This window comes from Eucyclogobius newberryi, unplaced genomic scaffold (genome assembly GCF_026437365.1).
Source record: "Eucyclogobius newberryi isolate DKJ021-1_F unplaced genomic scaffold, fEucNew1.0.hap1 SCAF_13, whole genome shotgun sequence".
Classification (NCBI taxonomy): Eukaryota; Metazoa; Chordata; class Actinopteri; order Gobiiformes; family Gobiidae; genus Eucyclogobius; species Eucyclogobius newberryi.
In genome coordinates this window covers 12611089-12627366 of record NW_027315757.1, presented here as the reverse complement: position 1 = coordinate 12627366, position 16278 = coordinate 12611089, and the positions used below count along the sequence as shown (strand labels likewise).

The window sequence follows — 16278 nt, the reverse complement described above, 5'->3', positions numbered from 1 at the left end:
CTGCGAAAGTGCGCACGTAGTGCGCACGAAATCGAGCGCGAAGCGCTCGCCCACTTCCAAACACTCACTAACGCACTCCTTCACTCATGCACGCCCCGTGCATACTAATTAGTATTAGGAAAATGGAACATTACCGTTGTAAACGGGCGAAGCCCGTGCAAAAGTGCGCACTAAACGAGCACTTTACATTGAGATGACGACCGCGAAAGCGGTCGTCATCCCCATATAAAGCACTCATTTGCGCTAAGTACCTCACGAATACGTTCCCCATCTCTTGCATGTTCCGTGCATATAAGCATGTAATGCAAAAAATGAACATTATTACTGTATAGAGGGCCAAAAACACAAAGTGGGCGGAGCCCACTCAAAATTAACGAAAGTACCCGTCAGTGACCAGGGACCCACACCATGAGGTAGGAAAGCGCGAGCGCTTTCCGAAAATGTATAGTTTATGATATTTGGAAAATGGGAAACATTGTTTTCGCATCGGAATATTATTCTTTCTTCTTCTTCTTCTCGGGACCAACCCCCCTATTTTTCACCCAGTGAACATTGACGAAAAGTCACAAAAATGTTCACACCTCTAAAAATTGTGCCTCTCTACATTCTGGCTATTTCCCTTTTCTAAAATAAAAAAAATTGGCGCGTCAGCGCCCCCAAATGTACCAAAAATGCATTGAGAGATGGGAAATGACCCAAAAAAAATCTGATCGTAGAATCATGAAATTTGGCGCCGAGGTAGATGGTGACAAGAGAAGTAAAAAATATTATTACGGCAACGCCGTCCGCCCAACCAAATGTCGGCCATATTGCTTCAAAAATGGCTAAACATGACTTCGGAGTTTTTCCAAACGTCGTACTTTTACGAACTCCTCCCAGGGCGTTGGCCCTAAAAAGCTGAAATTTGGTGAAAATGCTACTGAGGAGTGGGACATCAAAAGTTATCCAAATTACATTGATACCTGTCACGGTCTCTGTGCGGCAAAGCCGCAAACTGTAGCAAGAATTTCAGAAATCTCCCAAATTTAACATTTCTGCCGTTTGCGCAGATAAAGTCCGAATTGCGTCAAATTAGAATCAGTTGTTAAACTCTTTGCCCTAAACCTACTTGAAGTGAAATAAATTAATTTGGAGCCACAGCGCCCCCTACAGATTTTATATGGAGGTTAAATATTTAGTTTTGCGAAATTATATGAAATTTGACACACAACTCAATTTTGGCATTCCCATCAAAAAAGTCAATGAGACCCATGTCATAATTGTTATGGCGTTGCCGTAACGATGACCGAAACCTTCCATGTTATTCCAATGGGGAAATCGCCAGAACATGTTTACACTTTAGACTTTCACAAACTCCTCTTAGGGCGTTAGACATATTAACCTGAAATTTGGTGAGACTCATCTTCAGGACCATCAAAAGTTATCCACATTTTCATTCAAAGAGTCACGGTGTCTGTGCGGCAAAGCTGCACATTTTGCCAAGAATTCAAAATAAAATAGCTTTTTGATGGTAAAACAAAGGGGAGAAGATGTGACAGCGTCACAGATTCAGCAGTAGGCGTAATAAAAGGACAATTGGGGCGCGTTAGCGCCCCCTCCTCTTGCGGCGTGGCGGCGGTGTGGCGAGGGCCGATCATTGCCGCTTGCGGCTATATTTAGGCCCGAGCGCCACAAGCTGGCGAGAGGCCTATTAATCTCGTAAGGCCGTGCGAAGCACGGCTGCGAAAGTGCGCACGTAGTGCGCACGAAATCGAGCGCGAAGCGCTCGCCCACTTCCAAACACTCACTAACGCACTCCTCCACTCATGCACGCCCCGTGCATACTAATTAGTTGTAGGAAAATGGAACATTACCGTTGTAAACGGGCGAAGCCCGTGCAAAAGTTCGCACTAAACGAGCACTTTACATTGGGATGACGACCGCTTCGCGGTCGTCATCCCCATATAAAGCACTCATTTGCGCTAAGTAGCTCACGAATACGTTCCCCATCTCTTGCATGTTCCGTGCATATAAGCATGTAATGCAAAAATTGAACATTATTACTGTATAGAGGGCCAAAAACACAAAGTGGGCGGAGCCCACTCAAAATTATCGAAAGTACCCGTCAGTGACCAGGGACCCACACCATGAGGTAGGAAAGCGCGAGCGCTTTCCGAAAATGTATAGTTTATGATATTTGAAAAATGGGAAACATTGTTTTCGCATCGGAATATTATTCTTTCTTTCTTTCTTTCTTTCTTTCTTTCTTTCTTTCTTTCTTCTTCTTCTTCTTCTTCTTCTCGGGACCAACCCCCCTATTTTTCACCCAGTGAACATTGACGAAAAGTCACAAAAATTTGCACACCTCTAAGAATCGTGCCTCTCTACATTCTGGCTATTTCCCTTTTCTAAAATAAAAAAAATTGGCGCGTCAGCGCCAACAAATGTACCAAAAATGCATTGAGAGATGGGAAATGACCCAAAAAAAATCTGATCGTAGAATCATGAAATTTGGCGCAGAGGTAGATGGTGACAAGAGAAGTAAAAAATATTATTACGGCAACGCCGTCCCCCGAACCAAATGTCGGCCATATTACTTCAAAAATGGCTAAACATGACTTCGGAGTTTTTCCAAACGTCGTACTTTTACGAACTCCTCCCAGGGCGTTGGCCCTAAAAAGCTGAAATTTGGTGAAAATGCTACTGAGGAGTGGGACATCAAAAGTTATCCAAATTACATTGATACGTCTCACGGTCTCTGTGCAGCGAAGCCGCAAACTGTAACTAAAATTTCAGAAATCTCCCATATTTAAAATTTCTGCCGTTTGCGCAGATAAAGTCCGAATTGCGTCAAATTAGAATCAGTTGTTAAACTCTTTGCCCTAAACCTACTTGAAGTGAAATAAATTCATTTGGCGCCACAGCGCCCCCTACAGATTTTATATGGAGGTTAAATGTTTAGTTTTGCGAAATTATATGAAATTTGACACACAACTCAATTTTAGCATCCCCATTAAAAAAGTCAATGAGACCCATGTCATAATTGTTATGGCGTTGCCGTAACGATGACCGAAACCTCCCATGTTATTCCAATGGGGCCAGAACATGTTTACACTTTAGACTTTCACAAACTCCTCCCAGGGCGTCAGCCCTATTAACCTGAAATTTGGTGAGACTCATCTTCAGGACCATCAAAAGTTATCCACATTTTCATTCAAAGAGTCACGGTGTCTGTGCGGCAAAGCCGCACATTTTGCCAAGAATTCAAAATAAAATTGCTTTTTGATGGTAAAACAAAGGGGAGAACATGTGACAGCGTCACAGATTCAGCAGTAGGCGTGATAAAAGGACAATTGGGGCGCGTTAGCGCCCCCTCCTCTTGCGGCGTGGCGGCGGTGTGGCGGCGGCGTGGCGAGGGCCGATCATTGCCGCTTGCGGCTATATTTATCATTATTATTATAATTATATCATCATTATATCATCATTATTATTATCATCATTATTATCATCATTATCATCATCATTATCATCATCATTATTATCATTATCATTATTATCATCATTATCATCATCATTATTATCATTATTATCATCATTATTATCATCATCATTATCATCATCATTATTATCATTATCATTATCATTATATCATCATTATCATCATCATTATTATCATTATCATTATTATCATCATTATCATCATCATCATCATCATCATTATTATCATTATAATTATAATTATATCATCATTATATCATCATTATTATTATCATCATTATTATCATCATTATCATTATTATTTTTATCATCATCATCATTATCATCATTATTATCATTGTTATCATCATTATCATCATTACTATCATTATTATCATTGACTTGGTGAACTCCACTCAGACGTTCCTCGTGTGCCTTCGCTCTCGTCCTCTGACCGCACTGACCGTAGTTCCTGCTGGGCCACCGTCGTGTCCAGACTGTCCTCCAGCTCCGTCCTCAGGTGGTGCAGCTCCGCCTCCAGCTCTCGTCTCGCCGCCTCCGTCTTGTTTCGCTGCGATCGCTCCGCCTCCGCGTCCTCCTGGAGCTCGGACAGCAGCGCCTCCAGCTCACGCGCTCGCTTGACCGTCGCCGCGCGCTGGACGCTCTCCTCCTCCAGACTGGGCAGAACATACGAGGAACATGAACTCACCTGGTTGTACTAAAGGTGGAGGTGATGGGGTGTGTCTCGCACCGGGCGTTGGTGGCCTGCAGTTCCTCCTCCCGGCCTGTAAGCTGCGCTCTCAGCTCGTCCAGTTGCCTCTGGAGCTCGTCGTTCTGCTCCTGCCTCTCGCCGAGCTCCGCCTCCACTTTCCTCTTCGCCTTCTCCACGTCCTGACGACTCTTCTCCTCCTTCTTCAGCCGCACTGAGGACCACAAAACAGACAGAGTCCTCTTCAGAACACGTAGAAGTCCTCTCCGGTCATTCTCCCTGGTCATTCTCTCTGCTCAGTCTATCTGGTCATTCTCTCTCTGGTCGTTCTCTCTGGTCGTTCTCTCTGGTCAGTCTCTCTGGTCATTCTCTCTCTGGTCGTTCTCTCTGGTCGTTCTCTCTGGTCAGTCTCTCTGGTCATTCTCTCTCTGGTCCTTCTCTCTGGTCCTTCTCTCTGGTCATTCCCTCTGGTCAGTCTCTCTGGTCATTCTCTCTCTGGTCGTTCTCTCTGGTCGTTCTCTCTGGTCAGTCTCTATGGTCATTCTCTCTCTGGTCATTCTCTGGTCAGTCTCTCTCTGGTCGTTCTCCCTGGTCGTTCTGTCTGGTCGTTCTCTCTCTGGTCATTCTCATTGGTCATTCTCACTGACCCTCGAGCTCAGAGATCATAGACTCATGTTTGGCCTTGAGTTTCGTTAAGTTCTTGGACTTTTCTTCTTCTTCTGCCAGATTCGACGTCATGTCGACCAGACGCTCGTCCAGCGACTTCTTCTCCTGAAAATAGACAAGACAGAGTTTGATCAAATGTTTGGTCGGTTGGTTGTCGTCTGGCTGTCATTTGGTTGTTGTTTGTTTGTCGTTTGTTTGTCGTTTGGTTGTCGTTTGGTTGCCGGTGGCGATGTGTTTCTGACCTTCTGGAGTTTGTGGTTCTGGTCGTCCATCATCAGAAGCTCCTCCTCCGTCTTCTTGGCTCGCGCGTCCAGAGCGTTTCTCTCCAGCTGGAGCTTCTGGACGGTCTGGTCCTGCTCAGCGATGTGAGCCTCAGCGTGCTGCGCGGGACCAGCACAAAAATCAGGAAATAAAAATATGACATTGACAAAAACTATGACAAGGATAATCGGGCTGTGATGTTTTGGTCGCTTAGATTAATCGGTCGATGTTGTCGTACGACCCCATTGCCCCCATTCCCCCCATTACCCCGTAACCCTCCCATTACCTCCGTTACCCCCCATTACCGCCCCATTACCTCCGTTACCCCCGTTACCCACCCATTACCTCCGTTACCCCTCATTACCCCCGTTACCCCCCCCCCCCCATCACCCCCGTTACACCCCCGTCCCGCCCGTACCTGCAGCTGCTGCTCTAGCTCCCTCTTGTGGTCATGCAGGGTGGTGGTCCGCTCCTCCTCCTCCTCCAGCCGCGCCTCCATCTCCCTGAGCACCTCCTCCAGCTCGTGGTGTTTGGTCTCCAGCCGAAGCCTCATCTCCTCGGCCTCGGCGTAGAGCTCTGTCTCCGCCTGTAGCCGCGCCTCCAGAGCGGCGCCCGCCTCCGCCAGCTGCAAACCACGAGACGCTCTTCAGCCGACAGATATCCTGCATCATCTGAAACGCTATGGGCCTTTGAACACTACTACTACTGCTACTGCTGCTACTACTACTACTACTACTACTACTACTACTACTACTACTACTACTACTACTACTACTACTGCTACTGCTACTGCTACTACTACTACTACCACTACTACTACTACTATAACCACTGCTACTACTACTACTACTACTACTACTACTACTACTACTACTACTACTACTACTACTACTACTACTGCTACTGCTACTGCTACTACTACTACTACCACTACCACTACTACTACTACTATAACCACTGCTACTACTACTACTACTACTACTACTACTACTACTACTACTACTACTACTACTACTACTACTACTACTACAACTAGTACTAATTCCCCATTGTGGGACAAATAAAGGGTTATCTTATCTTAATATTACTACTACTAATATTACTACAACTACTACTACTACTACTACTGCTACTACTACTACTGCTACCGCTACTACTACTACTACTATCACTGCTACTACTACTACCACTGCTACTACTACTACTACTACAACTACTACTACTACTATTAATACTACTACAACTTGTACTAATATTACTACTACTACAACTTGTACTAATATTACTACTACTACAACTTGTACTACTACTACTACTACTACTACTACTACTACTACTACTACTACTACTACTACTACTACTACTACTACTACTACTACTACACTATTAATCTCACATTTCAGAACTTCTGTAGAAAATCAGCTGAGGGAAAGGGATCAAACGAGTGTGAATGTCTATTTTTGAGAAGAAAACGCTGATAAAACAGTTCAAAGGTCACAGTTTTGAGCATGTGTACGCCCTCTGCTGGCAGTAGTGAGGACTAACCATGAAGTAAAAGTATGTGAAACAGAAATAGAACAGTTACTCTGACGTTTCAGACCTGGTTGTGTTTTTGTGTGACGTCCTTGAGTTCGGCCTCAGCTTTAGCCGCCGCCTCCTTCGCTGCATTTAGCTCCTCCTCCTTCTGACCCATTTCCTCTTCCTGTCGCGTCACCTGCAGCAGCGGCTTCACCTGCTCAAACACAACACTTTATTCAGAGCCAAGAGTGTGTGTGTGTGTGTGTGTGTGTGTACATAGTGTGTTTCTCATATGCCTTCATGAACATAAACACATACCGTGTACTTACCGTATTTTCCGGACTATAAGTCGCACCTTTTTTCGTAGTTGTGGCCGGGGTGGGACTTATACTCCAGAGCGACTAATATGTAATATTATTCGTTATTTTCACGCTGGCAACCACAAGAGGGCGCTCTAGGCTCTAAGCAATGCAGAAGAAGAATCTGCACTTCCTCTACCTCTGGAGTTTGTGGAGTTGTGTAGAAGTGACGCAAAGGAAGAAGAATTCAATGGATTTAGTGATTTGGGGTAAAACTGATGCTTTGGTAAACTTGTTAGCATGTTCTTTATGCTATAGTTATCTTTATGCTATAGTTTTCTGATAACTGTTAAAGAAGCAATGGACGATTTTTCGTCGATTTGAGAACTCAGGTTGAAGTGCGCATGCGCACTCCTCCGTGCGGACTGATACAACACACACGTGCGTTTGTTTATTAGCGCGACGGATCGCATCGCATCTCCCGTAGATTTCCGTCCCGAACAGTCTTTCTCCGTCCTAATTTTGTCCCGTACTCTGAGGGAACTATATTGTGATAGATCCATGCGCTTAGACACAGGGAAACATGCTGCTCTCATGGGGACGAGCCGACGAGGCTGCAGGTGAGCGGTAGGTGAGTTCTATGATTGATACGTGGCAGGACTAATCAGCAGTCCACGCCACGAAGAAATAGGACTCAGATTTGGGCCAAAAAAATTGTCCATTCAACCTTTAATATGTTACGTTAACATACCAGACACTTTATGCGTGCGTCCTGTAGCTGAAGGTGTTAGCGTTAGCATACGTACACCTATTCACCATGTTCCACTCCAGTGTGACTTATGGTCCAGAAAATACAGTATTTGACGCGTTTGACACATGTTCGACACATGTTCGACACATGTTCGACACATGTTCGTCACATGTTCGTCACATGTTCGACACATGTTCGTCACATGTTCGACACATGTTCGTCACATGTTCGTCACATGTTCGTCACATGTTCGTCACATGTTCGACACATGTTCGTCACATGTTCGTCACATGTTCGACACATGTTCGTCACATGTTCGTCACATGTTCGACACACGTTGTCACATGTTCGTCACATGTTTGACACATGTTTGACACATGTTTGACACATGTTTATCACATGTTTGTGATGTTTGTGACGTGTCTCGTTCACCTTGGTGAAGAGCCTCCACCACTGCCAGTTCCTCAGTTTTAAATAACAGGAGCAGTTTCTCTGGATGACTTTCATGGCCGTGAGCTGCTGCTGACGCTTGTTGAACGCTCTGAAAAACACCAAAACGTCGATTCTCTTAAACTGAACAATGAAAATGGCGTTGAACAATGTCACGTTTACTTCCTGGCGAGGAAGCCTCGGGCCTGAGCCTGGAAGGCGATGATGACCACGGTGAGTTTGAGGTCGCGCTCTTCCTCCAGCTGAGCCAAGACTCCAGTCCTGAAGAACATCTTACTCTGACCGATCCGGAACAGGTTTGAGTCCAAGTCCAAGTGCTTCATCTGACCACAGAAAGAAAAGACACATTCTTATTTTTAGAACGTAAAACAAGAAAAACAAATGTAATAATAATTTAAAATGTTTTAAAAAACAGCGGGAACGGGACAAGAGAAAACGCAAGAGAAAGAACAACATTAGAAAATAGGCTGGTGCCTCCAAAGAAAAGAAGCTACATTCAACATTCAGTTTCAATTCAAACTAAAAGCCACATTTGTCCATTTTTTTTATTTGTCCACTTTCATATTGATTCCAGATGTGTGTGTGTGTGTTAGCGTGTGCGTGTTAGCGTGTGTGTGTGTGTGTGTGTGTGTTAGCGTGTGTGTGTGTGTGTGTGTTAGCGTGTGTGTGTGTGTGTTAGCGTGTGCGTGTTAGCGTGTGTGTGTGTGTGTGTGTGTGTTAGCGTGTGTGTGTGTGTGTGTGTTGATGATGAGGTCGTCCAGTGGGAACAATTTGTGTGGTCATGAACTCACCATCAAACAACACGCCTGTTTTCCGTCCATGAAGCCTTTGGGAATGGCATTGGCCGCCAGGATCTCGTACCTGACACAAACACACAGTTAGTCAGAGCTGGACCTTCTGGCTTCAGTGAGGCTTCAGTGAGGCTTCAGTGAGGCTTCAGTGAGGCTTCAGTGAGGCTTCAGTGAGGCTTCAGTGAGGCTTCAGTGAGGCTTCAGTGAGGCTTCAGTGAGGCTTCAGTGAGGCTTCAGTGAGGCTTTGGAGTGTTTCCCACCTCTGCCTGAACTCCTGGAACACGATGCGGTTGGGAAAGCCCTGTCTGCAGATCCGGATGCCCTCCAGGACGCCGTTACACCGGAGCTGCTCCAGAACCAGGTGAGCGTCCATTTTACCCGACTGGAACAACAGTTTATACATTTGTATTATTAATGTGTGAGAGTCTTGACAAAATCATAATTTTATACTGGACAGATTTATTTATTTATGTATTTATTTATTTATAAATTCATCCATCTATGTATTTATCCTTCTATTTTTTAAATAATTCATCTAGTTATTTATTTATTCATCCATCTATTAATTAATTAATTAATTAATCTATTTATGTATGTATTTATCTCCATTAATTAATTAATACATCAATCTATTTATTTATCTGTCTATTTGTCTTGTTCCTGTTTCCAGATTTTTCAGACTTCTCTCTGTTGAGTCATTTGAGTCGTGTAAACTTGGCGACCAAACTTTAATCTTGTAAATGAGCAAACTGCCACATATGTTGTAAAGTGTGTGTGGTAAAGTGTGTGTTGTAAAGTTTGTATTGTAAAGTTTATGTTGTAAAGTGTGTGTGGTAAAGTGTGTTGTAAAGTGTGTGTTGTAAAGTTTATGTTGTAAAGTTTATGTTGTAAAGTGTGTGTTGTAAAGTTTATGTTGTAAAGTTTATGTTGTAAAGTGTGTGTTGTAAAGTTTATGTTGTAAAGTGTGTGTGGTAAAGTGTGTTGTAAAGTTTATGTTGTAAAGTGTGTGTGGTAAAGTGTGTTGTAAAGTTTATGTTATAAAGTTTGCGTTGTAAAGTGTGTGTTGTAAAGTTTGTATTGTAAAGTTTATGCTGTAAAGTGTTTCTCGTAATGTTTATTTTGTAAAGTGCGCGTTGTAAAGTTTATGTTGTAAAGTGTGTTTGTTGTAAAGTGCCTGTCGTAAAGTGCGTGTTGTAAAGTGTGTGTGGTAAAGTTTATTTTGTAAAGTGTGTGTTGTAAAGTTTATTTTGTACAGTGCGCGTTATAAAGGGCGCGTTGCAAAGTGCGCGTCGTAAAGTGTGTTTGTTGTAAAGTGCGTGTTGTAAAGTGTGTGTGGTAAAGTTTATTTTGTAAAGTGTGTGTTGTAAAGTTTATTTTGTAAAGTGTGTGTTGTAAAGTTTATTTTGTAAAGTGCGCGTTATAAAGGGCGCGTTGCAAAGTGCGCGTCGTAAAGTGTGTTTGTTGTAAAGTGCGTGTTGTAAAGTGTGTGTGGTAAAGTTTATTTTGTAACGTGTGTGTTGTAAAGTTTGTATTGTAAAGTTTATGTTGTAAAGTGTTTGTCGTAATGTTTATTTTGTAAAGTGTTTGTTATAAAGTTTATGTAATAAACTGTATGTTGTAAAGTGCGCGTTGTTAAGTACGTGTTGTAAATTGTGTCTTGTAAAGTTTATGTTGTAAAGAGTGGTTGTTGTAAAAAAGTGCCTTTTGTAAAGTGCCTGTTGTAAAGTGTGTTTGTTGTAAAGTTTATGTTGCAAAGTGTGTTTGTTGTAAAGTGCGTGTTGTAAAGTGCCTGTCGTAAAGTGCCTGTCGTAAAGAGGGCGTTGTAAAGTGCACGTTGTAAAGTGCACGTTGTAAAGTGTGTATCGTAAAGTGCGTGTTGTAAAGTGCCTGTTGTAAAGTGCACGTTGTAAAGTGCGATTTGTAAAGTGTTTGTGGTAAAGTTTATTTTGTAACGTGTGTGTTGTAAAGTTTGTATTGTAAAGTTTATGTCGTAAAGTGTTTGTCGTAATGTTTATTTTATAAAGTGTTTGTTATAAAGTTTATGTAATAAACTGTATGTTGTAAAGTGCGCGTTGTAAAGTACGTGTTGTAAATTGTGTCTTGTAAAGTTTATGTTGTAAAGTGTGGTTGTTGTAAAAAAGTGCCTTTTGTAAAGTGCCTGTTGTAAATTGTGTTTGTTGTAAAGTTTATGTTGCAAAGTGTGTTTGTTGTAAAGTGCCTGTCGTAAAGTGCCTGTCGTAAAGAGGGCGTCGTAAAGTGCGCGTTGTAAAGTGCACGTTGTAAAGTGTGTATCGTAAAGTGCGTGTTGTAAAGTGCGTGTCGTAAAGTGTGTGTCGTACCTTCTTCTCGTGGTTGGGGATGATGCAGCGGACGAAGTTTGGCTGAGTGTTGTGGAGCGTCGTCATCAGTTTCCCCAGAGACTCTTTATAAAGTTGCCCCACCGTCCGAAACATGCCCTTCTTCGACTTGGTCGGGACCGAACTCTCGGACATTTTAGTCAAAGTGTCCAGACCCACCACTCGGTCGGCTGTGAGGAAGGACACAGTGAAGGACACGGTGAAGGACACAGTGAAGGACACAGTGAAGGACACAGTGAAGGACACAGTGACCATGGACCGTGACGCTCACAAACATGTCACACCTTTAATAGAACCTTTGTGATTGGACATGAATCTGGACCAAAGACCATGAGATTTACACAAAGCAACACAATTCTCATTTCATTCCATCTCCTTTTTCTGTTGTGAATGTGAATCCTTTAAAGCTTTTGACTGATGAGGAAAACTATGATTATTTCAGTTTTTTTGGGTAATAAAAATGCTATAATACAGTAAACATAGTAATCATTATAAAATAGTTCTACAGCGCAACGTTTCATTCATAAATTGTTCATGTTTTGAGATGACAAAAGTAGTTTTCTCTTTATTTTACAATTACAATCACATGAAATCTCTGATAAAGACGATACATTTAAAGGTCAAGAGTGACTTATGCCTATTATTCAAAGTTGAGTTCGTAATTTATCAATTTGACAAATAACAACTAAACTTAGTTAATTGACAATTTTTTGACAATATCTAACAATTAAAACAAAAATGTGTGCAATTACACTACGTAGTGAGTTATTTTATTTTGTTTTTTTCAAGAATTGCGAATTATAAATTTAATCCGGATTATGGCTGTGACTGACAATTAATTAATTAAATAATAAATACAGTGACTTAAGGCTTGTAGTTTAATTATATAAAGTGGTCGACTAAATTGGACTGGTCAGTCAAACTCCTGACGCGTCTTTGCGTCTTTACGTCTTTACGTCTTGACCTTCCCGTACCGTCTTTCCACATTTCCTGGATGAAGTTGTTGGACGAGTTGTTGAGTAAAGTGATCACGTTGTCGTTGAGTGGGTCCATGTTCTTTGTCAGCCAGTTTGCAGCGTTATAATCCACCTGAGGAAAAGAAACATTTATGAGAATCACACAAACTCCAGAGACAAACTCCACTAAACGCCGATGATTTAAATGTCACATAAACAGTTCCATCTGATGAGAGTAATCTGATTTCCCTCAGATAGTTCAAACGGGGCAAAACTGTCGTGGCAAAGGCAAAAATGAAAGAGAAAACGTGAAAAAATGAACAAAGAGGACTAAAAATTGATTTCACGTTGTCTCTAAAAATCCACTGATCTGTAAATCTCGCTCAGATGTTGTTGTTTATTGATTATTATGGGGATTATGGGGTTATCGCAGTATCCTAGTTACCTGAGTTTAGTTGTCTCCTCAAACCGTCTGTTAACATCGAATAACTGACAAATCTCAACACATTTAGTCACTGTTTTAGTCCTGTTTGTTCATTCACTTTTTGATTAAATACATGTGTAACTTCCCGGCGTATAGTGCAGGACGGTGTGTTTTGGGGAGTACCTTCTCGGCTGTGTGTTTTGGGGAGTACCTTGCCGGCTGTGTGTTTTGGGGAGTACCTTGCCAGCGTAGTGCAGGACGGTGAACAAGAGCTTGTCCTTGTGCTGTTTGGCTTTGGAGAACTTGACGTGTCCAGAGTGAGTGGTCAGAAGTTTCTCCACAAACGAAGTGTCGCTGGCTTTGGGGAACCAGCACTCCTCGTCCAGAAGCGCCAGGATCCCGGGAGGATTGTTCTGACCGGACACAGAGAGGAGGCAGGTTTACAGTTATCTGCTTAAATCTGCTTTGTAACCGTGGAAACGCAGATGTTTTGTCCTGGTTCATGATGAACGTCTCTGTAATTATGTGAATATCGACTGGACCAAAGAACTCTGGAGCCGGCAGTGTTTTCAAGAGCCTCAATCTGTTCAGAAGAGCAGGAGAAGGGCTTCAGGTGACGCTGGAGCAGGGGCGGAGCAGAGGCGGAGACAGGGTGGAGCAGAGGCAGAGCTGGGGCGGAGCAAAGGGGCGGAGCAGGGCTAGAGCAGGGGCGGAGCAGGGGCAGAGGTGGAGCAGGGGCGGAGCAGGGGTGGAGCAGAGGGACGGAGCAGAGGCGTAGAAGGGGCGGAGCCGGGGTGGAGCAGGGACATTAGGAGCTGTGGGGGCCCTCTTCATAAACTGAGTAATGAGTTGCTACAACTATTCGAGGTTCTAAAATGAACCACAACAGGACGTTTATGACCCTGGACCTCCTCAGGGTTTTGATATAAGCAATATATATAATTAAATAATAATAATACTTCAGAATAGTCACTTAGTTACAGGCATGGATCTATTATAATATCTGGATAGGGTACGCCCCCTCTGCCTCTGGCTCCAAATTGAGTAGTGGCCACTTCGCAGAATGCAGCCTTTTGGTCGGACCATTTCAGGAGTTCGGCCTCTAAAATTACCAAACATGCTAAATTGTTTTTAGTCTAAAAATAAAATAGAAGGAATTTCACTCTTCAACTGTTTCTAAAATACTTAAAAAATACATTTTTAACCTTCCGGTGAACGGTGTACGCGCACCGAGCGCGCACGTGACCCTCATGAACGAGCCTCGGGAGAACACGTGACGGAAACTAAACACAAACAGAAGAATGTGACGAGACGAGACCACGATACACGTAAGTTGTGTTTGAATGTCATTCCTCACGTTTCACACATCGTTCCATATGAAGTGTAAAACAACGATTACACAGTTAACACAAGTTAACACGAGCTAACACGAGCTAACGTAAGCTAAAGTTTAGCTACACAAAGATGCAATAACACGTCGTGATGGCTCGTGCTTCTGCAAATAAATAACTAATTATTTCTCTTACTAAATGTTCTATTAGACAAGAGGTTATACACAGATCAAGGAAAACTAGAGAAAGAAGGGAAATAAAGTGATGTTTGTATTATGTGCTATAAAACACAACCAATAATTCAAATATAACCTGCTGAAATGGGTCATATCTTACATATATAAATGTAAAGGTGTTTAAAAGTGACAGTGCTGTACTTACAGGGGCTGAGACCACATTTGAGGTTTTATTACATATTTCATAATGACGTGTGCTATGTTTAAACAAAGCACACGCTTGTTTTCTATAGAAATGTCATGGATTTACTTCCATGGAATATGTAGAGATTTAGCAAACATGTGAGTTATGTTCTAACTTCTAAGGTTTAAACTTATGCATAAATAAATGACTTTTGGTTCTAGCTTTAAAAATTAATGTGAAAAGAGGAACTTTTGTGTTACAGAGCGAAATGTAAATCTGTCGATAACATATTCCAGCTTTTCTCTGTTAAATGTGCAGAATATATCAATGTTCTAATGAGTATCTTTCTCATCTTCAGAGTGCTGACCAGTGAGTTTAGTCTGTCTGTGCTGTCCAGAGCTCTACAGGTCACTACAGGTCACTACAGGTCACTACAGGTCACTACAGGTCACTACAGGTCACTACAGGTCACTGCAGACACAGAGTCATCTCAAGTAAACTCCTGACGACTCCAAAGCAAAAGGTATTTTAATAATAACTTCTGCCTCGACTAAAAGTAAACTGTGTAGAATCAGTATTTTGAATTTATAAAATGTCTGTTTTGTTATGACCAAAAAAACTAAATGATAATTGTTCTTCAAAAGAGCCACTGCTGTGTCACATGTGTCTGTGAAGCAGCTTCAGGACAAACATGTGAAGTGTATGTTCTATGACTTTTATAAATCTAAACATGTGAAGTGTATGTTCTATGACTTGTATAATCTAAACATATGAAGTGTATGTTATATGACTTGTATAATCTAAAGCTGTGACATGTTCTGTTTGTCTCAGTCATACGATGGAGCTGAACGGTGCAGTTACTGAAGTACAGAAGACTGCGTAGCCATGGAAACAAAGTCTTGTTAAATACTGAGATATTCAGTATTTAACACAATAATGTCACATTCATGTGCACATAACTGATGTAAAAAGAGTGTTTATTTTACCATTATTATTAGTATTATTTTGTCTTACGCTGTTTTTATTTTATCTTTATTTCCCCCTCCATTCTTTATTAAGGTATGAGAGGTTCTGTCTAGAGGAGTTTTTGTTTATAAGAGTTCTTCTATTAAGATCGATCTATTAAGAGTGTTTTTTAAACTTCCTATAAGTTTTCTGTCCTTTTCCTCTGGATCTACTGTGTTGCAACAACAAAATTTCCTCATGTGTGGACAATAAAGGAATACCTTATTTTATTCAGTTTGTTCTATTTGACTTATACAGGTTGTTTTATCATTGTTAATATTTTTATGTTGCACTGAATCACCAAAGCAAGTTCCACTGTTTGTGAATTCTGTTCTTTGACAATGGAATAAACCTTTTCTGATTATATTAATGATGATAATAATAATGAACATTACACAGACTCAAACTCCTTAATAAGGGACTCCCACATTGTAGCTTTAAAACTCATTGTAGCTTTAAAACTCAACTAAAACTGGCTAAAATCAATTTATCATTTGTAGTTATAATCAGATTTGCATTTATTGAACAAGTTCATTCATGTTCATTATTTGTATTAAATACATTAATAAACAAATGTGTTTTGTATTTATTAAAGATTGACATGATAAAAAAACGACACAAAAGGAAACTGAATATAATTAAATACTGCTTAACTCAATTATGTAACAGAATCGATGATTATATTTTATATTTCTTCTCATCTGATTAAAAAAAATGCATATTGGCCAAATTATATTATGTAAATAAATAACTGAAAAGTTAATAACAAAATAAATACCCAAACCAAAAACTACAGAAAATGATGAGGACGTTATTAAACCTCTAAATGTAATTCATTGTCATTAAACCAGACTTTTTTATCTTAACACTTCTTTATAATTCTCTTAAATATCAGAGCTTTACAACATGATACATGTATATTTATAGATGGATATAACAATCCA

The 16278-nt window shown here is 41.3% G+C and overlaps 1 protein-coding gene and 1 long non-coding RNA gene across 3 annotated transcripts in view; one reads left to right on the top strand and one right to left on the bottom strand.

The window, feature by feature from the left end:
* Positions 1-16278, bottom strand: part of LOC140358017 (uncharacterized) — a 54514-nt gene that overhangs the window by 22065 nt on the left and 16171 nt on the right. For both annotated transcript variants that reach the window (XM_072442648.1, XM_072442647.1), the window contains exons 15-27: positions 12878-13051; positions 12233-12347; positions 11241-11428; positions 9162-9283; positions 8902-8971; positions 8273-8433; positions 8093-8201; positions 6693-6824; positions 5511-5717; positions 5074-5211; positions 4813-4936; positions 4208-4379; positions 3921-4133 (exon numbers count right to left, since the gene is read on the bottom strand). In XM_072442648.1, coding sequence (XP_072298749.1) covers positions 3921-4133; positions 4208-4379; positions 4813-4936; positions 5074-5211; positions 5511-5717; positions 6693-6824; positions 8093-8201; positions 8273-8433; positions 8902-8971; positions 9162-9283; positions 11241-11428; positions 12233-12347; positions 12878-13051 — 1925 coding nt within the window. The remainder of the gene's footprint in view (positions 1-3920; positions 4134-4207; positions 4380-4812; positions 4937-5073; positions 5212-5510; positions 5718-6692; positions 6825-8092; positions 8202-8272; positions 8434-8901; positions 8972-9161; positions 9284-11240; positions 11429-12232; positions 12348-12877; positions 13052-16278) is intronic.
* Positions 13894-15825, top strand: LOC140357604 (uncharacterized). Its single transcript, XR_011926647.1, has 3 exons — positions 13894-13966; positions 14688-14852; positions 15161-15825. It is a non-coding gene; the product is annotated as an uncharacterized lncRNA (long non-coding RNA).